This window comes from Syngnathoides biaculeatus, chromosome 8 (assembly GCF_019802595.1).
Source record: "Syngnathoides biaculeatus isolate LvHL_M chromosome 8, ASM1980259v1, whole genome shotgun sequence".
Classification (NCBI taxonomy): Eukaryota; Metazoa; Chordata; class Actinopteri; order Syngnathiformes; family Syngnathidae; genus Syngnathoides; species Syngnathoides biaculeatus.
The window spans coordinates 27,526,671-27,551,986 of record NC_084647.1 but is presented as its reverse complement, the minus strand read 5'-3'; the positions used below and the strand labels follow the sequence as shown (position 1 = coordinate 27,551,986).

The 25,316-nt window shown below is 41.8% G+C and overlaps 1 protein-coding gene and 1 long non-coding RNA gene across 8 annotated transcripts in view; one reads left to right on the top strand and one right to left on the bottom strand.

The window, feature by feature from the left end:
- kmt2a (lysine (K)-specific methyltransferase 2A) overlaps positions 1-25,316 on the top strand; it is a 66,840-nt gene that overhangs the window by 36,637 nt on the left and 4,887 nt on the right. For 3 of the 7 annotated variants that reach the window (XR_009796240.1, XM_061828591.1, XM_061828589.1), the window contains exons 13-33: positions 212-396; positions 2,179-2,355; positions 4,220-4,330; positions 4,515-4,588; positions 10,056-10,270; positions 10,510-10,604; positions 10,687-10,824; positions 13,177-13,335; positions 13,494-13,605; positions 13,697-13,775; positions 14,739-14,899; positions 14,992-15,141; positions 15,477-17,976; positions 19,785-22,415; positions 22,487-22,558; positions 22,640-22,866; positions 23,229-23,303; positions 24,101-24,275; positions 24,373-24,480; positions 24,565-24,645; positions 24,991-25,120. Coding sequence is in view for 6 of the 7 variants with exons in the window: in XM_061828591.1 (XP_061684575.1) it covers positions 212-396; positions 2,179-2,355; positions 4,220-4,330; positions 4,515-4,588; positions 10,056-10,270; positions 10,510-10,604; positions 10,687-10,824; positions 13,177-13,335; positions 13,494-13,605; positions 13,697-13,775; positions 14,739-14,899; positions 14,992-15,141; positions 15,477-17,976; positions 19,785-22,415; positions 22,487-22,558; positions 22,640-22,866; positions 23,229-23,303; positions 24,101-24,275; positions 24,373-24,480; positions 24,565-24,645; positions 24,991-25,120 (7,655 nt within the window). In the remaining variant the exon portion in view is untranslated. The other 4 variants (XM_061828592.1, XM_061828590.1, XM_061828593.1 and 1 more) reach the window with 4 other exon arrangements.
- Positions 252-24,114, bottom strand: LOC133505394 (uncharacterized). Its single transcript, XR_009796241.1, has 5 exons — positions 23,792-24,114; positions 13,403-13,546; positions 13,096-13,281; positions 2,166-2,314; positions 252-386 (listed from the first exon to the last, which is right to left on the bottom strand). It is a non-coding gene; the product is annotated as an uncharacterized LOC133505394 (long non-coding RNA).

The following is a 25,316-nucleotide window of genomic DNA, read 5'->3' as shown; positions in this document are numbered from 1 at the left end:
TGTCAGCCTAAAAAAGTCCAGGTGGAAGACTGTAGATTGTTTATTGTAAATTCACACGCTTATCACACCTCGCTTTGCGACATCACTTGTCAGCGCTTGTTCAAACATGCTCACAGGCTGCTCCACAGCGGTCATCACGTACATGAGCTGTTAAAAGATAATGAAAGATAATAGGGAGGGTATTGACCAATTATCTCTCGCTTTCCATCAGATGAAATGTATGAGCTGCTGTCAAAGCTGCCAGAGAGTGTTGCCTACACGTGTACCAAATGTACAGATTGCCAACCGGCTGAGTGGCGGACGGCACTGGAAGGGGAGCTCCAGGCCCGCATTCGCCACATCCTCACTGCACTGCTCAACTCGCGCACCACAGCTCACCTACTACGCTACAGACAGGTTAGAAACACAGATTGTTAACGTGTTTAGTCCTATTGGACTTGTTGCTATAGGCACAGTACTTCTGTGTGGTTAAAACCCTCATTTCACCACTTGGTGAATAAATAAACCCTTACATGTGATTCAACCAAGGCTGCACAATTGAGAAAACAGGGGAAAGGATTTTAACATTCTCTCCCGCATTTATTCGCATATATGTAGTGTCAGCTTAAAAGATGATACACAAGGAAAACAACTTCAGAGAAACAGACCATTGGCCATGTTTTATATTTCCATCCACCCATTTTCTGAGCCGCTTATCCTCACAAGGGCTGGAGCCAATCCCAGCTATGTTCAGGAAGGAAGTAGGGTACACCCTGATCTGGTTGCCAGCCAATTGCAGGCCACATAAAAACGAGAAGACATTTGCATTCAAGGGCAATTTAGAGTCTCCAATTTTGGGATGTGGGAGGGAACCGCAGTACCCTGAGAAAACCCACACAGGTTCGGAACTGTGAGGCAGGCAAGCCACTCGGCCGCTGTGCCACGGACTGTAAAATGAAAATAGAAAAATAAATTAAAGTGGAACTTCATTGTAACAGACTTATAGAGGTTAGAGCTTGTCTGTAGAAACTGTAAATTCATGTAATTTTAAGTCCTTTTTTTCCAAAATTGTTGTAAATAAATGTAACCTCTCACAAACTTAGTTTTAAACATTGCTATGATGGTCTAATGCTGCCATGAAAGTGCCTTAATAGCTGATGCTTGGAAAGGGCAAAATTGGCTCGCTGGTGTGGAAAAAGTCATGCCACAGAGGCAAATTAGGATCTCTTTCATTAGCGCCTAGGATAGTGCGCTTCCTTTTATCACCTCTGTTACGATTGGATGTGACAATAGTTTACTTTATACCGAATTCACCATATCATGTTCAAGAGATGTGGGCACATTTAGCGCCTCAAGTAAACAGCAGCATCAATTCCTGGATTCCAATTCTGGAACTTAGTCAATTACCACATGGAGTTTTGAGTTCCATCCGGACATTCTGTCTGTTCAATCCGAAGGCCTTTGTTTCCGGGTCTGTTAAATTGAGGTTCTACTCGTATTTTTCACTTTTCATGGTTACAGTCTGCCTGCATGTCTTAAGTGAGCAGACACTCACAAGATGAAGCTGTACTGAAATAAAGGTTGGCCAATGTGCTATATCCCACGACAACATTGTGTGGAGCTCTTTTGCGGTGAAACATTTGTGGTGTTTTTCATCTTGGCGGAGATTGAATAAAACTTTCCCCGTGGGGAATAGTAAGCATTGAATTAATCCATTCCAGAGTCAAACTGTTGCCTTCATAAAATGTTTACTAACTGTGCAAAGCGCGCTACAGTTTTACTACAGAGCATTAAGTTGCATATCTGCTTTTATGGTTGTCATCACAGCCATCAATTGTAGTCTTTTGCAATGGCATTTCAAAAACCAAATTAGCAAAGCGCGCTTGTCCTTTAGAAGACAAGTGTATAAGAAGTCTTGCAATATGCCAAAGTCTGAGGTCTTGCAAGATATGCCCAGGTGAGACTTGAAAATATTTTGTTTTTAATTTTAAACCCTTGAAGGCATTCCATTTTAGAAGTTCCGGTGTATGTAGTTGATGTATGAACTAATTAACCAATCGACATATCTACATAACAAAGCCTCTATTTCCTGCTTGGCAAAGTAATAAACTGTGATATGAATTTCACAACTTGTCAAAGCAACATCAAACAAAACATTAGCCCCACTTTCACCAAACAACCCTTACTCTTTTGGGGTAGGCGGTTAAACCTCCCGAGCTCAACCCTGAGACTGAAGAGAGTCTTCCATCTCGTCGCTCCCCCGAGGGCCCTGACCCTCCAGTCCTAACCGAAGCCTCTCCTGCAACTCCTCGAAACTCCCCTGCAGACCTAGAGTCTGTGGAGAAGAAGATGGATAAGGGCAGCTACAAGTCTGTGGTACGTATGCCTGTGATGACTTGGGCAGTTTTAGTACACATACATTATTGAGTCAACAGTAGTGTCGTTAGGCCTCAACAATATTCTTAAGATCCATTAAATTATTTGGTTGTTTTTCCAAACAAAATAGACCAACAACTTCAATATATAGTGCCAGGAAAGTTAAAAAATACTATCCATTAATACTACATTATTCACTTAAATATCATCATAAATCTAAGCGTTTCCCTTCATTTCGTACAGTAAGATAGTGAGTGAGCCTTCTTGTTGTTTTGTGTTACGTTTTAAAGTTCCTACAGTTGCTTTGTCACAGCCCCCTTCGCCATTCACCTGAACCAGGAGGAAATGCTTAGACCCATTTTTGCAAACTGCGGGAGTACATTTGTCCTTACCATTATGGGCACCACTTCATTTTTCTGTATAAGCTGTGTAATATTTTCTGAAATAAATGGTGATGTATTAAACTTATATAATCGGGATCTTTTAATTGGAGGTCCAAAGTCATTTAGCGAAGATTTTTTAATTCAACTCAGTAATTTCAAAGAAAAAACAAGCAAAGAGCATGTGCAGCAATATTGGCCCCCCTCAGTATTTGGTTGCACATCGTTTGGCATTGATGACAACCTCCAAACATTTCTTGCATCCATCTAAAATCTTTTTGCACTTCACAATTAGTATTTTGTCCCACACAGTTTTCTTACACTAGGTAAGACACTTCGCTCTAAAATGTGTTAATTTTCTCATTTCGTGATACCTGTGCTATAGTCAACGCCTCCAGTACCAGATGTAGCAAAGCAAACCCACAGCATTATGAATCCTTCACCATACTTGACTGATGGCAAGGTGTTCTTTTCCTTCAAGCTTTCATTATGCCATCTGTAAACATACTGTTTTCATGCACTGGCATAAAAAGTTCTATTATTGTTGCATATGTTCATAAAGTATACAAGTTCTCTATGGAAAAATGCAGTTTCAGTTGATTCATTCTCTTGCAGAGATATTTCAGTTTTAATACTCAAACTGGGGTGGGTGGCAATAATGGTGAACGTGACTGTAATTTGCGCATATACATCATTGCTCCAAAACGGCTTATTATTGAAAATGACAGCCATTTTTTGGGAACAAAAAATACATGAACTTTTTAGCAAGATATGGACTATCTAGACAAGGGGCACATGATATTTTGTTTGAGCTTCGAAATAATTTTAAGTTTACTGGAAAGCTTAACGCACAAGAGAATTACATGTATCTAACAGCTTTTTTTTTCATACGAGTAGCTCTATTGTAATAACAGAATGCAAAACACCACTGGTAGGCAAACTAAACCAATTTCAATGTGATGGTGTTTTACCTATTTAAGAATCTGATATTTGATCACATCAGCTACAGTGTAGCAACACATCTCGAGGGGCGATAGAACAATACAGTCCCATATTCTCTATCCTCTGTGAAAAAACAAACTACTTTACTAGTACTATTTTATCACTGCTGGTTGCTGAGCAGTTGTGACAATCTTTTTTGTGTTTATACAATACATATGCATTTATTATAATTGTACTCTTGTGACTAAGGAATACACACCACAAGCCTCACAATGGATGTATAAATAGGTTAATTTTTACATTCTAATACATTGTTGTTACGATATGTTTGAATTAAGTACAACACTGAGTTTTTTTTTTCTCATTTATAAACGATTTTCATGAAACTTGTATTTTATGGAGGGCTAGAACAGATTAATAAAATTTGCATTCATTGGAATGGGCAAAACTAATTTGATACATGAATGTTCAGTTATGAGTGTGATCATGGATCAAATTCAACTCGTACATCAAAGGCAGTGTAGTTGTGACCTTTCTTTCAGATGGCATTCAGTGATGACATCGTGCGAATCATTCAGACCGCTATCAACAGTGACGGTGGTCAGCCTGAGAGCAGGAAGGCCAACATTATGGTCAAGTCTTACTTCATCTGGGTAAGAACCACTGCTTCACAAATTTTCAAGAAAAGAATTTCTTGTCATCCAAAGTAGCACAGTGAGTGATGTTATATACTGTATGTTTAATTGTAACAATTTCTGTTATTTATTCATTAATAGTCTATGTAGAGATCCAAACGATAGGTCAAGGAATCATCAGTGTTTGAATGTTCTGTTTCAGCAAATGGAGCGAATCTTTCCCTGGTTCGAAGTGAAAGAGTCTCGCTTCTGGGAAAGCTCAAAACTCTGCGCCAAGTGAGTTTCAGCTGCAAGTTTCACTGATTTGGTATCATAACCATCTTTCTTTGGATGTTTTTTTTTTTTTAATCTGATGTAATTTTGTCTGATGTCTTTCAAATAATTTCCTTGGAGTGACTGTGTCTTGCGTTTTCCAATTTCGCTGTGGGAATTTAGGTTTTAATAGCTGTGTAATGTGAGCGCTGCCTTTAAACTTCTCTGAAGGGGAGATCTGTAATTACCAATGAGAACTGAAGAGAAAGAGAGGCTATACCATCATGTGTGTGGCAGCGGGAGGCAGAAAGCAGTGAGCTAATATTTATAGAATGTGTTTGTTTCAATGCGCCAACCTCTGAAATATGGAGTGGAGACAAAGGCTGAGAGGAAAGATGAGGATTTTAGCTACTTCAGCCCTCAAGTCAAATCTGAATCTACTAAATGAGTGACGTAGGACAAATGAGTTAATCCCACTGGACTACCACTGAGATCAAAGCATCAGTCAAAAGTTTTGAGTCATAGTAATGAATTTGATTTCTTTGTGAATTGGTACTGATTGGTCAGCTTGATGACTACAGGAAAGTGGCAGAAGGTAAGAATGTTTGCGCCAAACCCTCAGAGGAACCCTGATCCGTGTCATATCTTTTAATTGTGCAAGAAAGATTAGCAAGAAAATTATACACTGGTCTGCATTTTTTGCATTTTTCATGTTTTTTTCCCACCTCTGTATCTTGTGTTGCTTTACTCGGGTAATTAGAGCGGAGCTGTCAAATGTTACAGCTTGTCTGTATTTTCTTATGGAAATCACTGACTTGTTCCGGCTGTAAAACTGAATGTTCCAGATATTGGAAAAAAATAGTGTCTTGCAGTAACGGCCACTACAGCATTGTCAGGGCCAGCAAGACACGTCAGACGCTAGCCAGTAAAAAGGTCATAAAATAGTTCAATGAAATAAACACTATATTGTAAAAACAAAAAAAAGAAATGAGACATACATTTTGAAAAGTCACATGTTCTCCATGCTTTCCACTTTTTGGGAACTTCCTGGGAGTGCCTGTTGCAGTTTTTATAAGATCATCTTTATTAGTCCCACAATACAATAAATATTCATCCATGCATCCATCTTCTGTATCCTTGTGCTGAGGCCTGTCCCAGATACAGTTGAAGTCAGAAGTTTACATACACTTTGCAAAAACAAATTTCATTTTTTTGTCTTACTGTCTGAAGTCATATCAGTCTAAAGCTCTCCTGTTTGAGCTAAGTCAGGATACCCAAAATTATTTAATTTTGTTAAATGCTGCAATAATGACAGAGAATTTCTTAGATAATTGTATATTTTCTTTATCAGAAGTTTACATATATTTCCTTAGTATCGAGTACCATTTCCTTTAAACTGCATGACTTGGGTCAAACATTTTGCGGAACTTTCCACAACCTTCTGACTACTTTGCTGGAATCCTGGCCCATTCCTCCTGACAGAACTTGAGTCAGGTTTGTTGGTTGACTCGCTTGCACCCGCCATTTCAGATCTGCCCACAAATTTTCGATGGGATTTAGATTAGGGCTTTATAATGGCCACACCAAGACATTGACTTTCTTATCCTCAAGCAACTTTTTAACCATTTTGGGAGTATGCTTGGGGACATTGTCCATTTGGAAGACCCATGTGTGCCCAAGTTTTAGCTTCCTGGTGGATGTCTTGAGATGTTGACTTAATATATCCATATAATGTTCTTTCTTCGTGATGCTGTTTATTTTATGAAGACCTCTATTTCATGCTGCAGCAAAACAGACCCACTATATGACCTCCATGCTTCGCATTAGGTATAATGTTCTCCGGTCTACAAGCTTCCCTGTTTTTCTTCGAGATGTAACGTTGGTCATTATGGCTAAACAGCTCCACTTTAGTTTCATCGAACCACAAGACATGTCACCAGAAGTTAAAATCTTTGTCTTGGTATCTTTTGCGAGCTGTAAACTGGCTTTTGTACGTTTCTTTCAGCTTCATTCTCATTGAGTCGCCTTTCAGTCCATGGAGGTTTAGGACTCGTTTCACTGTGGATAATGACACTTTCTTACCAGCTTCATCCAGCCTTTTCAGAAGGGCTTTAGGTTTTGTTCTAGGGTTGCTCTGCACAGACCAAAACACATCCTTCTCTGGGACATAGAGCCTGCCTCCTTCCAGAGCCGTTTGATGGCTGGACATTCCCATGATGTTTATATTTGCATATAATTCTTTGAATAGATGAACCTGGCAGCTTCAAACATTTGTAAATTGCACCCAAGGATGAGCCAGGCTTGTAGACCTCCATAATTCCTTCTCTGACTTCCTGACTCATTTCTTTTGATTTCCCCAAGATGCCAAACAAGAAAGCAGAGTGTTTGGGGTGTGGCTCTAATTACATCCACAGGTGTACCATCAATTAACTCACATGTTGTCATTTAACCTATCTGGAGTTTCCAAAGCATGACCTCATCTGGGTTTCCCCATGTTCTTTAAAGACAGTACTTTTTGTGTACGTAAACTTTTGACTTTGAAGGATATCTCACTCAGTCATATTCTCACAAGGGTTGCGGGAGGTCACCTATCCCAGAAAACCTTTGGCAAAAGGTGCACTACATCCTGAACTGATCACCAGTCAGTCACAGGGCACATATCGACACCATCACTGAGCGGGAATTGATCCCATGCTGTCTGCACCAAAGTCAGGCATCTGTACCACTGGAATTATTGGCAAAAAATACATCGTTGTTCAATGAAACCTCTGCCGACTCACAATTACATGTAGTTGTGGCAGCATCATCCTCTGGGGCAGTTTGTCTTTAGCTGGAATTTGACCCTTGTATATGTGAAGAAATATGAACATTTGAAATAACAGTGTTAGCGACATTCTGGCTATTGCTTGAAAGTAGCAGCAACAACAACAAAAGTCAGGAAAGCTAATAGAATAGCTGGGATTTACTGTATTTGGAGTTAATCAGACGCTTAGAATACGGTTTAGTAGCCTTTGTGTGCAACATTTAATATTTTGTTTTGTAAGAGTTTGAATTTTGTTTTATTCTGAACACAGCATCATTCCCAGTTATTTGACGACATTTTCACTTCTGTATTTTGAATTACCCTCTCAAAAATATTTTTTAAAAATCAGTTGAGTTGTGCAGATTATAGGTCGTATTATTAGCAGAATAGATTATTGAATGATGATCGCCTCATTTTTCAAATCACAAAAACCGTTTCATTTGAACAGGGGTGTTTGTTTAGACCTTTTATATCAACAGTAAATTTTGATCATCTGCAGTTGTAGTTAATGTAACTATTAATGTGGGTGGTTTGATTGACAGACAAGCTGTTAAACCTCTCCTCCTGCCAAATGAGATTTGGTCCAGTAAATGAATGGGTAATTGCCCTCTGAATTTATTGTATGTTGAAATTCTATATTGACTAGAGACAATAAACCTACAGGACAGGATCAGTAGAATAAATCCCCATTATGTCTACTGCTGAACAAATCTGAATTAATTTGGACCAGATTGTAGGATGTTTAAGATCGACTGTTTTGATGTATATTAAGAGCAAATGCTGATGAAGACTCTCACTCTGAGAATTCCAAACAAAGTGATTGTATTGAATTAATGATGCTCTTTGTACAGATGATAGGCTTCTGGAATTAATATTCATGCAACCTGAAGCCATACAATGCCAGTGAGAGCTGGAGTTGTACTTGCTACACATATTCATTCACACATTCTCATTTAATCACCAACACTCAGCAACTCTCCTTGGAGCTATCAGCTTTCCCAGACGATTTATTATTTATCATGTTTTGCCTGGTCTGCAGACTTTATTGAGAAACTCACTGTAACAGTGCGATGTGGCATGAGCAGACTCACATCTGTGGTCTTCTTGTGGTTCACTTTGTGAAGTTGTGTACCAAGGAACAAATGGTCCATTGTGTGGATCCAGTAGCCCACTTTACTGCCTTGGCTTTTTAAATAGAGTCCACCATCATTGTTTTTTATTGATGTTGTCATTGCTCACTTTCTACTCAGGAACTTTTATTTCGCTCAAGATCATGTTAAGTTAAATTTTCATTTGGCATGTTTTTTACATTTTGGTTACTTTCTTGAATTTTTTTTTTTTTTTTTTTTTTTTTTGCTGCTGTTCCTGTCAAGGACTCTTGCCCATTTGTGATATTGCCGAGTAAAATAACTGGAAGATGAGCTAGACTGCAAGAGCTACAGTATTTTGTTGATTAATTGAATAATCCTCCAAAAATGTATTGTGTTTTTTTCACGATGAGACATCAAAATGTGCATGTAAGTTCAAGTTATTATTGTTGTCCACTTGAGGTCTCTGTCATCACTATACAATACCGTTCACTTTCAGTGTCTGTGGCTTTAAGATCTGGTCCCATTCTGGGTGATGTTGGAGTCAGCGAATGAGAGTGTACAAGTTGACTCTTGTGACCTCAGGTTTCCAACTGCCTGTTAACTTACCAACCGTTAGACAGTCTGCTTAAATTTTAGTTCCTCGGTGTCAGTTGTGGTTTATTTTATTTTTGTTCAATTACCTGATGAAAAGTACCTTGAGTGTTTATCCTTGCACAGGATTACAATACGTTCTAACTCGCAGTGGTAAACAATGTTAAATTAGCTAACATTAATACTTGTGTTGGTGGTCACAGACATGCTGTTGTCGTGTTTTAGATTTGTTTTGGAGTAGACTCCTTGCACTTAAACTTAAATTTTAAATGTGAATTGATGCCAAACTTTAGACATTGTCCATCTTTTTATGCATTCTTTCCTCGTGACTTTTCACCATATTTTTTTTAACTGCAAAATGGTCCATAAGTATGCAATTAACATTTGTCCTTGTGTAAAAATAAGTACTCTGAAGCTTTAAGGTGAGACTTTTCTATCTGCTTTTTTGTCATCAAATCATTTGATTTATTTGATTGTTTAGTCGCAGTGTAGAGAAGTGCTGCATTTTTATTTTGCTAAAGAAAGAAACTGCATCTCAGTCTAAGTATCAAATGTTTTGGATGCTTTTGTTTTTTACATTTTATTTAAAATCACATTTTAATGTAGTAATACTAAATGATATACTAATAGTGTTTGTGCCAGCAAAAGACCACGAATGTCATATTATGAAGCTGAAGCGTATTAAGCTACATTTTTAAATGGTGAATTGAGAGTAGTCATATAGTGCTTTATTCACACCATCACAGTGGTCAAAGTGGTTTACAAAGCCTCACTGTCACCCATTCTTACACCAATGTGTGACTGCAGCGATTCAAGTCGCTGGGAGGCCCACTGGCGCCAGAAGGACCCTTCGACATGCTCCTAAATCATTCAATTCAATTCATTCAATTTAATGAATGATTACCGTAACTGGAGTGCAAACAGACATTTTTATTTTTATCACTTCTTACTTAGAAGGAGTTGGAATTATGTGTTGACTATTGTGTTGTCCTGCTGTTTTCCTCAGCAGTGGTCTCCTTCCCAATGCTGTTTTGCCTCCATCTCTGGACCACAACTACGCCCAGTGGCAGGAAAGACTGGAGCTGTCTCGCTCTGAACATCCCCACCTCGTGAAAAACATCATTCCAGCCCCTTGTCCCAAGAACGCTGTTGAACCAGATTCTCAAGCAACACCTCCCCCTTATCCTCCCCCTCTACCCTCACGACACCCACTTATACCAGGTAAGGCGCACACAGTTTCTTCTGAAATGTGCTTAGTTAACTCTAGAGCAATGAAGCTGATCAAAAAAAAATCATGAACAGTAAGTGCAATTTTGATGAGTCAAACATAAGATCAGAATACACAAACTGGTGCTTCTGATATAATGAAAAACCTCAAATGACAGTAGTTAAACCTGGTGGTAAAAGTTGTGGTGCTTCCTTAATTCTTGTGACCTTGGTGCTACTTATTTTCTCTACAGATTGTGAAGACAGCCCAGAATCTCCTCCTCCATCAGGCATTAGTGATAACAGGCAATGTGCACTGTGTCTAAAATACGGAGACGAGAACACAAACGTGAGTTATTAGTGCGTTTCACCCACATTTTAAACATATTGTGCTTAGACTGTCAAATGTCATGTCTGTCTGTATGATCCAGGAGGGTGGCAGGTTGCTATACATCGGACAGAATGAATGGACACATGTCAACTGTGCACTGTGGTCAGCGGAAGTGTTTGAGGATGATGACGGCTCCCTGAAAAATGTACATACGGCTGTTCTCAGGGGGAAACAGCTGGTAAGACACAAGGAAAAATGTACCCCCTAGATTAGGCTGTTGTGGTACTTAAAAGAATTACTGCCTCGGTAGACTTGAGTTGAATGTAGCTGTTTATTTCAATATATTTTCATTTAATATTTTAAAAGTGATTAGTTTGTAAGCATTTGTTTATGTACAATTTTATTTCTACGTGGAATACATTTTTATGGAGTCACTGTGGGTAGTATCTGGGCTCCTTCTAGTGGTACTCTAAAGAATCACTGCCTCTGCAAAGTTCAATGGTATTTAACTTTTTAGTTCAATATAATTTCATTTAGTCTTTAGGAAGTGTTTTCATCCATCCATTTTCTTCTGCTTATCAGAGGTTGGGTGACGGGGCCAGTAGGTTTAGCTGGGAACTCCAGACTTCCCTCTCTCCAGGACCTTTATCCAGCTCTTTCCGGGGGGATCCGGAGGTGTTTTCAGGTCAGTTTGGAGATTTAGTCTCTTCAGCATGTCCTGCCGTCCCTGGGGTCTACTCCTGGTGGGACATGCCCGGAACACTTCACCAGGGAGGCGTCCATGAGGCATCCTATTCAGATCCCCGAGTCACATCATTTGACCCTTCTCAATCTGGAGGAGCAGCGGCTCTACTCTGAGCCCCTTCCGGATAACCAAGCTTCTCACCCTTTCTCTAAGGCAGAGCCCCAATACCTGTTCGTTTTTTTCCGCTGCTGCTGGTGCTGGCAAGGACTCTTGCCCCTTTGTGATATTGCAGAATAGATAATCAAATGTGACAAATAGATTTTTTTGTGGAGGAAACTCACCTCGGCGACTTGGATCCAGAATCTTGTCCGTTTGGTCACGACCCATAGGTCATGACCATAAGTGAGGGTTGGAACATAGATCGACCGGTAAGTTAAGAGCTTTACGTTTCGGCTGAGGTCCTTCATCCCCACAACGGACCGATACAAAGCCTGCATCACTGCAGATGCTGCACCGACGTGCCAGTCAATCGATCGTTCCGTTCTTCCCTCATTCATGAAGAAGACCTCAAGATACTTGAACTTTTCCATTTGGGGAAGGATATCATCCCTGATCTGAAGATGGCATGCTACTCTTTTCCGACTGAGGACCATGGTCTCAGATTTAGAGGTGCTGGTTTTCATCCGAGCCTATTCACACACTGCTGTGAACTGCTCCAGTGAATTACAGCTTGATGAAGCCGACAGAACATGCCAACAGAGATGCAGTACCGAGGTCTCTGAGCCACACCCTGTAGAAATTCTATCCATAAAAGGAATGAACAGAATCGGTAACAAAAAGCAGCATTGGTGGAGTCCAACCTTCACCGAAAACGAGTCAGACTTACTGTCAGGAATTTCGACCAAATTCTGACACTGGACTGAAGCAGCTTGTATCAGTCTCCGGTACATCATACTTCTGAAGCACCTCCCACAGGATTCCCCAAGGGATACGTTTGAACACTTACTCCATGTCCACAAATTTTATGTAGACTGGTTGGGTGAACTCTATGCATCCTCAAGGATGCTGCCAAAGGTCTAACGGTGGTCTATTGTTCAATGGTCAGGACGAAAACCACACTGCTCCTCCTGAATCTGAGATTTGACTTCCCAATGGACCCTTATTTCCTATTCCTCCCCAAAAAGAGGAGCCAGAGAAGGTGACAGGGGCGTCTGATTCGGATGCCTCCCAGGTGAGGTGTTTTGGTGCTCCCACTGGAAGGAGACACCAGGGAAGACCCAGGACACGCTGGAGAGACTAAGTCTCTAGGTTAGCTTGAGAACACCTCGGGATCCCCTCGGAAGAGCTGGATGAAGTAGCTGGCGAAAGGCGTCTAGGCGTCTCTACTAAAGCTACTGCCCCGCGACCTGACCTGGATAAGCGGTAGAAGATGGATGGATAAATGGTAAGTCCAATATAAATGTTCAAACTGCACGTTACAGCCGCTTAAAAAAACAAATATACTCAGAATAAATTTGCTGTCTTGTTTTGATGAAGACGTTGGCATACTAAGCGAGCGTGTTTTAATGCTGGTCATAAAACTAAAAGTCAAGTACTTTTTTTTTCTTTTTTTTAGGTGGTAAATGGTGTAATATGTTTGAGAGATGCTAATTCAAATTCAAACAATCAATTATAGAAGATGAGATCAAAATTTGATTATTAAACTGAAAACAATCAGGTAAGAGAACAATAAAAGATCTGATAAAGGGAGAATTTTCCAAAGCGGCTTTGATGTATTGGATCTCATTAAATTTAAATAAATTAAATAACTTTACTATACCATACTTGTAAAGTGGCCCGAGTGTACAATTATGCCATAGCTCTCTCAAAGCTGTTTGTGCTAATTTCTCATGTCCTTCTTCATAGTGCTGTGAGATATGTCAACAGCCAGGAGCCACAGTCGGTTGCTGCTTCACCTCCTGCACCCATAACTACCACTTTATGTGTGCCCGCCAGGGCAACTGCATCTTCCTGGAAGACAAGAAATTCTATTGTTCTAAGCACAAGGACCTAATTAAGGGAGAAGTAAGAAACTGTAATTACTCATTATACATCAGATAATTCTGTACAACATAAACTAAAAAGTACATACTGCTCATTGCAAGCCTTGAATGAGGACGTCTGAGTCATTTCATGCAGTTAAAGCACTGCAATGTTATTTTTACTTTGTTCCTTTCTCCCAGGTGGTGTCTGGCTTTGAAGTGACCCGCAGGGTTCTGGTTGATCTGGAGGGAATCTGTGTAAAGAGGAAATGGTTGGCAGGACTAGAGCCTGAAAGTCTCCACATGATGATAGGTATTGTGAAGCAATGCCAGTGAATTTTTCTCTAAACATGACATTACATCTTTCTTAAATGTCTGATTATAACTTTTCACTATTTCTATAGGCTCGATGACCATTAACTGCTTGGGCAGACTGACTGAACTCTCAGACTGTGAACGCAAACTCTTCCCTATTGGTTACCAGTAGGTTGTTTTTTTCTTTGAATTAAATTGTACAGATTTAAATTTATGACCTCACTTGGAAAATAATAATTATATAATAAATATCTAATGATTTACAATTTCAAACAATGTATATTTTTAATTTATTCACATTATGCTGTTTTCACTGTTAGACTTACCTTTTTTAATTGATTGACTCAGAAATCACATTACCTTACAAAATATCTACACTCTTTTAGTGAGTCATGTTGAGTCTTTTACCAATGTGGTTGGCTGCCCTAAAAAGTGCTACAAACAAATTTTCCCCCACTGCAGGGGGGAGAAAAAGTCTTATGCTGTTTTTTTAGTTTAGCACTCTGTGTCATAAGGCACAGTAGGTGCAATTGCAGTTTCTGTAATCTTTTTTTCATGACAGCAGGTGATTGGCCCACTGCCCAACCCCAGAACCTGGTACAGTATTCCTAGGTGCTCACTCATCCATGTACTAACCAAGACTGATCCTGCTTAGTTTGAGATCAGACGAGATAGGGCACTCTGGGTAGAATGTGACTCATATTGTACACACAGATTTTGTGGCTGTCAAGCACATGTTAAAGTAACTAGACCGACAACAACAAATCTGAAAGAGCAATGGTTGGAAGGCCAGAGGTGGCATTTCAATACATAATTAAAATTTGTCCTGAAAACCCCAATTAAAAAAAAAAAATCCCCCCCCCCCCCAAACAATGCAAGAAGATAAAGCATTTTTCATCACTAAACAAAACTTAATAACTTTAGGAAATATTTACTCTGACCAGAGTTTTCTGTAATTCAAGTGATAGAGTGTCTGGAATGGATGAAAATATAGTCTAATAATCTAGTGAAGAATATATTTGGAGCTCATAACCATGGTGGTTTCAAAATACTGGAAAATGAACTGAACGGAGCAATGAAGCTCAAGTCTGTAGTCTTAAGGAAGGATAAACAACATCTGTCTTCCTCCAGGTGTTCCAGGGTGTACTGGAGTACTTTGGATGCACGAAAGCGCTGCATGTACACCTGTAGAATCCTAGTTTGTCACTCTCCTGTGGGAGAGTCTGATTCTAAGAGCATGGTTCCACCTGAGGAGAATCTCACAATAGCACATAGTCCGCCTCCTGTACAAGGTATCGTTTGAACCCTCTCAGCTTGAGTGTACCAGTTTTATGCATGGTTAACCAGTGCGCTGTAGATTTCACTTTTTTCTCTCTGTGTCAAGACGTTCCTGATCCATTTGAGTCTCCAAGGTGCTCAGATACTCTCTCCCCTGCAAAGACTCCCAAGCTCAGGGTCTACACCAGGAACCGTCACCCTAGCTACCCACCTGCCACCCAGCGCTCGCAAGGCCCTTGTCCACTGCTTTCTCTGGGTAGAATATTGCTTTCTTGTTTTACTTTTACATTCACTGGAAACTCAATTAGTTATGGTAATGCAATGTAGTTAAAAACGAACACTAAATAGATATTTTTCCGTTTTAATTCATACTCTCAGAAAGGTATTTAAACTTCAGAAGTTCTCTTCAAAGAAAGATTGCACATTCAAATGTTTTATTGTCTATCCGCTATCCTGTTCATATCGATGTAAAACTGCACTGCATCATATTATGAGCTGTTGCTCAGATGTTAGCCAGTATTACAAACATTTTATTTATATTTATTTGAGCATTGCCAATCATGTATTCATCACCTTTTCTGTTTTTGTCAGTAGGAAGTTCCTCTCAAACTCAAAGTCAAATCGTGGAGACTGTGATGGACCCTGTCACTCAGAATATTGACTCACGTCGCCACAGTTCTCCTTGTCTTTCACCTCCATCCCACCTGCACCATAAAGAGAGACCAGTGAAATCACTGACTCAGATTTTGCCATGGCCTCTTGCCTCTCCCCCTCCACTTATCTCCTCACCTGCCCGAGACCCAGAAAAGACTAAACGCCTCAGCAAGGACCCAATCCAGAGGGACAAAGAAAAGCCAAGACTGTCTATATCTGTCAGGAATAGACCGCAACCTTCCATACATCAGGGAGTAAGAAACATAGACAAGATAAAGGTGTCAAGTCGTGGTCATGCCTCTAAGGATTCTGAGAGAAACAGAGCATCAAGCGACCTCAGGCAAAAGAACTCTAACAGTGTTGAATCAATAGTCAAAGAGCAAGAAAAGAAAAAGCCAACTGTAAAAGAACTGGATAGGGCAAGAATTCTTCGAAGAGATGCATTGAAAGATTCAGAGAGAGGTCAACAAGTAAACTCTGACTGTGAGAAAGGTAGAGAGGTCAACAGAGAGTTAAACAACAGAGATGCTGAAAAGAGCAAATCATCTTTTAGAGATTCCAGCTCAAGGGATATTGAAAATGCGAGAGCCATCAATAGGGAATCAGTGCCAAGGGAGTCCGAAAAGCATAGACAATTTAGCAGGGAACCAGGAAAAGACAGACCATTCAGCATAGACTCTGAAAAGGGTCAACCTCCTTCAAGTGACTCCAATTATAGAATCACAGAGGGAAACAAGGACTCAAGGAAAGAGAGCAACCTCGGCGTCCAGTCCAAACAGGGTGGAGATGAAATTGGGAACCCCAGGCTGGCACCTGGTGGCCCGGGCCAGTCTTCACCTCCTATGGGCACTGCTGTACTCTCCACTCATCAGCAACGAGGGGGCAGTACCAACCAGGCTCAGAAGCATGGGAAAAATGGGACCAAAGACCAGAATATAACTATGGGTCACCACAAGTCCACTTCTCACATTAAGGAACCAACCAGTTCAGATAGTGCTGGAAGCTTAACGCCATCTTCCCTCTTTAATAATACAGTTGTTGGAAAATCCACCTCCCCAACAATTGCACGAAGATCAAATGATTATTTGTCAGGTCCAGCTGCAGGAGCGGCCATGAAGCCCTTCTGGCCGTCAAGGACAGTGGGAGATGATGACCTAATCAAGGAAAGCTCCATACACATGGACTCCCCAGTTGCAGCTTCAGCGGCCAAAGACAGGCAACCTAAAGTCAAGGTGGGAGACAACAGAGAGATATCCAAAGACATTGAAAGGGAGAAGGGTCTCAAATTCAGCAAAAATGAGAGCAAATCCCCACTTTTAAACAATAACATTAAACCCAGTGGCAGTTCCAGCATGCATGTGATTAATCTCATCCCTCAAAACAACAGCAATAGTAAAGTTCAGTTGTTTGGAAGCTGCACCAAATCCCATAGCAAGGGTCAGGGGGAGAGGCCGGTGAACCCGGGAAGCAACAGGTCTTCTTCAAAAGGCAGAGAAAATTTTAGCTCCGGTGTGGACAATTTCCAAGGGACGAAGATGACCTTTCAATCCCACATCAAACCAACAATGAAGCAGCTAGTGTTGTGTTCAAGAGAGAAAAAGAAACCTGTAAAAAATACCATTGTAACACAGCTGAAGGCCAACATTAAGACCGACCCCAATGGCACCACCAACGTAGATGGAATTTCGTCTTCCTGTCCTCCGACCACTACCTCTTCTGTTTCTCCTGCTGGCCTGGGGATCCGTCACTGTGCCCGCCCCATTCTCTTCTCCTCACCTTCTGCCAGCAGCAGTGACAGCTCAGAATCTGATACCCAGACTCAAACAGAGGAAGAGGAGGACTCTCACAAAGAACACCCTTGCTCTGAGCTCAGAGACCACCACAACCTCCTCACTCAAGTAACAGAAGATGAGGTAGAAGGCCCTGATGATTATCATGACAGAAGTATGGGCGATACACATCACGAGGACGACAGTGACGGTTCAGGATCGGCCAAGCGGCGCTACCCTCGACGTAGTGCCCGTGCTCGCTCTAACATGTTCTTTGGACTTACACCTTTTTATGGGGTTCGCTCTTACGGGGAAGAGGACCTTCCGTTCTACAGCAGTGGGGATGGATCTGGCCCCTTAGTTAAGAGGAGGACTGGGTGTAAAAAGTCAGCTGAGGGGCAGGTGGACGGGGCTGATGATAGGACCACCTCCTCGTCATCGGGGGACAGTGGAGATGAAGAGGACAGCGGAATGAACCAGAGAGTCAAGGACCCTTATTACTACAACTTCACACGGACAATAATCAACCCAGGTGAGGCCTTGCCTTCAATAGAAGGACTCGATCAGTGTCTGGGACGGGGCTCCCAGCTTCAACGCTTCCTCAAAGATGAAGAACAGCAGCAGCCGAGAGCACAAGAAAAAACTGAAGACGACATACTCAGTGCACTGTGAGTACATGTGAATATTTTGTACTTGTCATCATTTATTAGCTCAGATTCATGACATTTTGCATGATAGCTTCAATAGGCCATGATCGTTGTGAGATTAAGCGGTATAGAAAATGGATGGATAAAATAATTTTGACCCTAATCGTCCAATAACTGCAATATTGTAAACAAGTTGCCTCCTTGGAGATAATAAACACTATTTATTATAAACATTCTACACTTATGATGCTACATACACTAAACAGTATCGCTACTTTCAAATCTGCATACATTTTAATAATACAGATTAGCTAGCTCTGCTGTGTTACAAATTACCTGAATAATGATGACTGCATGATTGATTATAGCTTTTGTTTTATGGCAGCACCGTTAGTAGTGGCGAACTGTTAATGCTACACAGCATTAGCATATATGTAGCAACAGGTATGTATGCTGGTCGCAGAGTGACAGGCTACATATATTTTTATGCTTTCCAGATAATGTCTTGGGTGTTACTTCTACAAATAAATGACCAGGTTTGTTTTGTTGACCATTTTTGTGGTCATTAACATACCTATTGCATATCGGCTAGTTAATTGCATTGCTCCATGTCACTTTGGAGGTTCCTTCACACACCCGACTTTTGAGTGATTTCTGTCAAAATAGCATCATATTTGCGGATAAATCCATGTCACAGGGGTTATCTCAGTCACTCACATTTGAAAAATCTACAGGTGTGGTCAGTCATGCCCGCAGATATAAAGTTGCGGGGGTGTGTTCTGTTTGTAATTTTAAGTGTACCTCTTTAAGAGCAGAGGGGGGCGGTGTCAGGTAAACTGGGAAGTAGAAATAGGCTGAGCAGCAGCTCGGCCGTGTGCTTCCGTGTTTAAAAAAAACGACGTCTTTCAATATCTATGTATTTCTACTCAGAACAAATTTTACACACGTGATTTTTCGTGCTCGACGGTGCAGATTTGCTAGTGCGATATACGCCCGCAAAATTGCAGTGATCATCTATTCATCTCGTCATCTATTTCGCTGCCCTCCACTGCCTGTTAAGTACTGTGACATGTTTGTTCATTACGTTTACAACTGTTCGGCTTTTCTCAAATGCAGTTTCCTCTGTATTTAGAATCATCTTTATTTTGCCAAGTATGTCAGAAACACACAAGGAATTCATCTGTGGTAGTTGAAGCCACTATTGTCCAATATGACGACAGACAGACAGAGACAGTTGACAGAGAACACATCCGAGACATAAAGACATTGGGAGAACAGTCACTGAGCAACAAAGCAATCTAGAAGTGAGGCTACTGGTTTTTTTTTTTTGGGGTGGGGGGACAGACGGTGGGGGAATCAAGTAAATATGTGCCCATCTGATCACAAATTTACCAGCATCACTAATAGCGATATGTGATTGCCCAGCCATACTCACAACACAGTTAAGACAAACAGATAATCTACAGTTTCCATCTAATTTAACTAAATCAGATGATAAATCAAAATCAGATGGTAAAATCAGCAATCTCCCAGTGAATTATGCTGACTACAGTATGATATATTGATGGGGAGCTACTTTATAATGACAACTTTGATACATCTTGGTGCAAACCTTTTGTTTTACATAAGGATATTGTTACAGGCTGAGACGAACGTACATGGGAGACTAGAGGCCCACAATCTCCTATTTATTGAAAGACAGTATTTAAAATTAAAACAAGTACACACATAGTTTGATTAATGAAAAGATTTTTATTAATCATAGTTTTGATTGGCTAGCATTGGACTTCCCCATAATCAATCTGACATTTGTATGCTGTGTTTCACAGGACTTTGGGTAAGCAGCACATTGGTCAGCTCGATGGAATTGATGATGGCTCAGAAAGTGACACTAGCATCTGCACCACCAGCAACACAACAACTACAGCCAGCTTGGTTTCCACGCCACATAAGAACACTCCGAGAAGAAGAGGAAAAGAGAGGCACCAGGAGAAACAGGACTCTCACGAGTCTACCAAGGAGGCACACACCAGTGGTGGAGGAAATGGAGCAACGAGCATAAGCACTCGAGAAGGACGAAAAGGACAGAAAGACAATTGCCTCACTTTAGGGAGCGGGGTCAAGTCACAGCCACAAAGTCAGGGCCAAGATCCACTCGAAGCTCAACTATCTCTCAACACAGACCTTCTTAAATCAGACTCTGACAACAATAACAGTGATGACTGTGGTAACATTTTGCCGTCCGATATTATGGAGTTTGTTCTGAACATACCTTCCATGTCAATGCAGGCTCTGGTTCAGCAGCCCGAGTCTTCTTCCTCCGAGTTACTGCTGAATGAGGGCTACGTTGGTGTAGATGTTGAGCGGCGTAAAAATATTCTGTTTGATGACTTTTCTGAACCTCTGCCCAGTGCTGAGACTAGAGGGGTCGCGGAGAGTAGTGTGAACAGCTCCATATCTGTAGAGGAGCCTTATCTTCCACTTGAGCTGCCCTCTGATCTTTCTGTACTAACCACACGCAGTCCTACTGTGAATTCCAGTCAGAACCATAGTGCTGGCAACATCATCTCAGATACCTCAGAGCGCACCATGTTGGGCATGACGTCTGACCCAGATTCAGTGAGTAGAAAGAAAAGTGGAGACAAGAAAAGAGTGGGACCAGGAGTGTCCCCCTCTGAAAATCAACGTGATGCTGCAACTTTGGGAAATGGGGATCCACAAGTCACTGAAGGTCACATGACCTCCGAGCAGTTTATACCTAGCCCTGCTATTGGTCAAGTGGTTGAAACGCCAGTAAACCAGGATGTTTCCAGGAATTCTACCACTCCCGGTTTGCCAAGTTCCCCATCACTACCTCATCATGGACAAAAGTTCCTCCCTACCTCAGCTTCTGCTGCAGGCAGCCCCAGTCCTGTTCCTGGTCCAGGACCATCTCAGGTACAGGTTTCCACCCCAGCTATCATCAAACCGAGTCCTGATAAACTCATCGTTGTGAACCAGCAGTTTCAGCCTCTCTACGTCCTCCAGACTGTCCCCAATGGAGTCGGCCAAAAAATAACAGCCACAGGAGTGATGGACACTAGCTCTCAAGCAGTTCTGAGCTCCATGACGCTCGCCACGGGGTTGAATGCCGGGTTATCCGGATCCCAGCCTATATTTCCTGCTGGTGGAAAAGTCTTAGGTACGATGTCTCACTCCTCTCAAATTCATACCTTCAGAGGAGCAAGCCAGGCTGGCTTCCAAACAGGGATTCCGAGTACCACTTCAGGTCTTCTCATTGGGTTGTCCTCTCAAGCTCATGACCAGCCTCAGATTCTAGTTTCAGAAGCGGGTCGACCGCATGAGTTGGGTCCAAATGTTGCCATCGTGTCCAGTACGTCTTCTCTCACAGCTGTCCCGACTGTACTGTCCTCTGCCCATGGTAAGAAGAGGCCCATCTCTCGTCTTCTGCCTAAAAAACCCAAGAAATTGGCCCGCTCGCGCAGCCAGCCAACTCTCGCCCCTGATGTTGGCCCTCCCAACATGACCCTTATCAATCTGTCATCCCCTCAAATCACCGCAAGCATTCCCAGTCAATCTGGTGGCCTAGTTGAGCTAAGCACTCTATCCAGCGCTCAGCGTAAGGTTCCCAATATAATCAAACGACCAAAATCCGGTGGTGTAATGTATTTGGATCCCACTACACTCATTCAGCAAAGGATTCCTGGTGCTACCCAGGGTGGTGTACTGGATTCCTCCACTCACATCTTACCTTCTGGACTCAGTGCCAGTCAGTCAGTTTTAAATGTTGTTCCTGTGCCCTCTAGTGGTACCGCTGGTCTCCTGACTTCAGGATCGGTGTCTCTTTCAACACCAGTCCTCAGCTCGACTGAAATCACAGGGCCCATTAGCAACCTCTTGTTTAAGGCCAGCCCGCACGGGTTGAGCCTGTCCGATCAACCGATGGTTCTGCAGTCGGCAGGGGGAACACCTCTGGTGTCCCAACTCACCTCGCCTGTGACATCCATAGCCAACAGTATATGTGTACTCCCTTCCCAGCAGTCATTCAGTGTAGCTGTCACTCAGCATGGAGATACAGAGGGCAGCACTGTGCACTTACATCAAGCTTTTTCCAGAGGCCAAACTTTGGAGTCCAGTCCAAGCACCACAGTTACAATAGCGCCAGTTACCCCTTTGAGCCCTGCGAAAGGGCGGGTGGTTGGAGTGTTTACCCAGACACAGAGCTCCATGCACTCCCAGAGCAGCAGAACCACTCCCATACACAGACGCTCTGATCAAAGCCTGCAAAACTCCATTGGTGTTGCATCCGCATCAATTACGGTTTCAAGGGCAGAAAAGGGAAAACCCAAAGCTAAAAGAAGCAGGAAGACCACAGACATGTGCAATATCAAAAAGGTCAGGGTCTCCCAGGTTGAGGAGCATCACGGTAACTCAGCAGGACCAAAACCTTCAAATTCAAGGTGAGTTATTTTGGCACCTGACACTTTTCTCTGAATTTATAAAGCACACATTGTCCCTTTGTCTTTACAAGCACCCCACAAAAACTGAGCTGCTCTGAGCCCATGGACACGGACGAACCCCCCAACAAGGCAACCAACAAGAGGTTGGGTGACACCTTTGCTCATTACTTATCTTTACACTATTTCTATTAAACTATGTCAATGCTTACTTTAATCCTTTGTAGTGCACTTGGTAAAAAGAAGAATGCGGAAGATGCTGGCTCTCCTGGAAAGCTTGCGGTCCAAGACAAAGGTTCTTCTGAAAGAGGACCAGATAGTCTCACAGTTGCTTTACCACCCAGCCAAGTTAGCAGCAGCAAAGACACGGGGCTGGACAGCAAACCCAAGAAGGGCATCATCTTTGAGATTCGCAGTGAAGACGGCTTCCACATCTGCTGTGAAAGTATTGAAGGTCGATGCAAATGATCAAATTTCCTGACTATACTATAAGTCCTCTTATGGTTTTACAATGTATAGCTTAACCACAAATAGTGAAGCATGTCATTTGGACTAAATGTGTGATAAAAGAAATGCACGTTATCCTTAGATGCTTGCTGAATTGAGGTCTTGGACAATAGGACACAATCTACTGAACTCTAGAAGTCTTTTGCATTATACCCCCAAATTTACTATTTATTCGTTCCTTTGAAGAAAAGGACTGAACTAAAATGTTCCCTGCATTATCTGTTTCCGTTGTTTGCTCTCCTGCTGTATCTGAAACATATCCACTGTGGTACACACTATAACATCATATTGTAATTGTTTGTTTCACAGATGCCTGGAAATCCCTAACGGATAAAGTGCAGGAAGCTCGCTCTCATGCTAAACTACAAAAAGTGTCCTTTGAAGGTAAAGCACAACTTTAATCTGAAGTTGCACACATTCAGATTGTAGCCTCTTAAATTATTTGATTTGAATGCGAGTGATCTTACGCATGGGGGGGGGGGTCATTAAATGTGGTCTTACTGTTTTTATAGTGGGGTTCACTAAAGAAGTAATAGTTGTAGTTGAGGAAGTGAAGAGAAGTTTTATCCTTTTTTTTATCGTGATGACTTATGAGACATGTGATACAAATTCAGCACAAGTACTTGCTTCTGTACTTGTGCCTGGCATCATGTGCTTTGGGTATGGAAGGTATTCATACCCCTTTAAATACAAAAAAAAAACCTGAATTGTTGGACTTTTTGCATATTCATTTAAAAAAAAAAAGAATAACTGAAATGTCACACTTCCATAAGTATTCAGGCCCTTTGCTCAGTAGTATATAGTAGAATCACCCATTTGACCTAATACAGCCATGAGTGTTTTTGGGAATGATGCAACAAGTTTTTCCATACCTGGATTGGGCGATCCTCTGCCATTCCTCCTGAGTGAACATTGGTGGACAGGGATTTTCAGGTCCCTCCAAAGTTGCTGATTTGTATTTAAGTCAGGGCTCTGGCTCGGCCGTTCAAGAACAGTCACAGAGTTCTTTGGAACCCACTTCTTCATTGTTTTAGTTGTATGCCTAGGGTCATTGTCTTGTTGGATAGTGAATTTTGAGACCAGTCTGAGGTCCTGAACATTTTGGAGAAGGTTTTTCTCTATTGCAAACAGTCGAAAGCAGACTTCGATGGTTTGAGAGAGTGAGTATATTGGTTTTACAGGGGTGAACGGACTGAGCATGCTGGGAGTGGTCCATGAGGCTGTGGTGTTCCTGTTAGAGCAGCTGTATGGCACCAGACACTGTCGGAGTTACCACTTCCGTTTCCACAAACCCAAGGAAACCGAAGAGCTCCACGTCAACCCGCACGGGTCTGCACGGGCGGAGGTCCACCAGAGGTTTGCATGTGACCCACGCATCCATACTTTATCATCATAGGGAACTCTCACAAACATATCTAATTTGCTTGTTTTGTTCGACCGAACTACTCCCTAGGAGGTCTGTTTTTGATATTTTCAATTTCTTGGCCTCAAAACACCGCCAGCCTCCTGAGTATAGGCCACTGGGAGAGGATGAAGAAGCAGCACACCTCAGGTCTGCCAGGTCTGTCAGACAGCATACAAAATAAGTGGATTCTTTTGAAACAAATGAAATTGTTCCATTCTTCTCTCCTTACAATGACTGCAGACGTGCGTCGATGGAACTGCCACTTGCTGTGAGATTCAAAAACCTCAAGGCTACCTCCAAGGAAACGATAGGAGTCTACAGGTAAAAAAAAAAAAAAAAAAATCTGGTATAAATATTTAGACTGAACATTACATTTTGCACGTACACAGTGTTTTATTAAATGAATGGCAAAAAACGAAAGTGCAGACTGATTTGGGCGGACAAGAGTTGCACGGTTGTTTAATTTTACACTTATTGGGTGGGCAGGCACTTGAGAGACCCAACTCTTTGTTGGCAAACAATGAAAAGCCTTCAAAAGTTTTTGCTGCAAAGCATACAAAGTTGTGCAGGTTTAACCTTGGCTCATGTCGTGTCAAAGAAGAATAGCCAAAAAGTACAAAAGTCTCTATCGTCAGACTGTAATGTTATCCGTTAACCGTTTTACAGATCCCCCATACATGGGCGAGGCCTGTTCTGCAAGAAAACCATTGACGCAGGAGAGATGGTCATTGAGTATTCTGGGACCGTGATCCGCTCTGTGCTCACAGACAAGCGGGAGAAATACTACGACGGGAAGGTGAGTACAGGAAACACACTTACCAAGCCGAGATGGCAAGCCTTGTCCTTCCAAAGGGCGAATACAGAAAAAACAAAGGATGCAAATTTTCACCTTTCATGGATTTTCATTTTAACCCATTGAATACAACAAAAAAAATAACACGTTAGCCAGAAGTAACATGACATGTCAGATCAGTGACAGTCACTGAACGCGC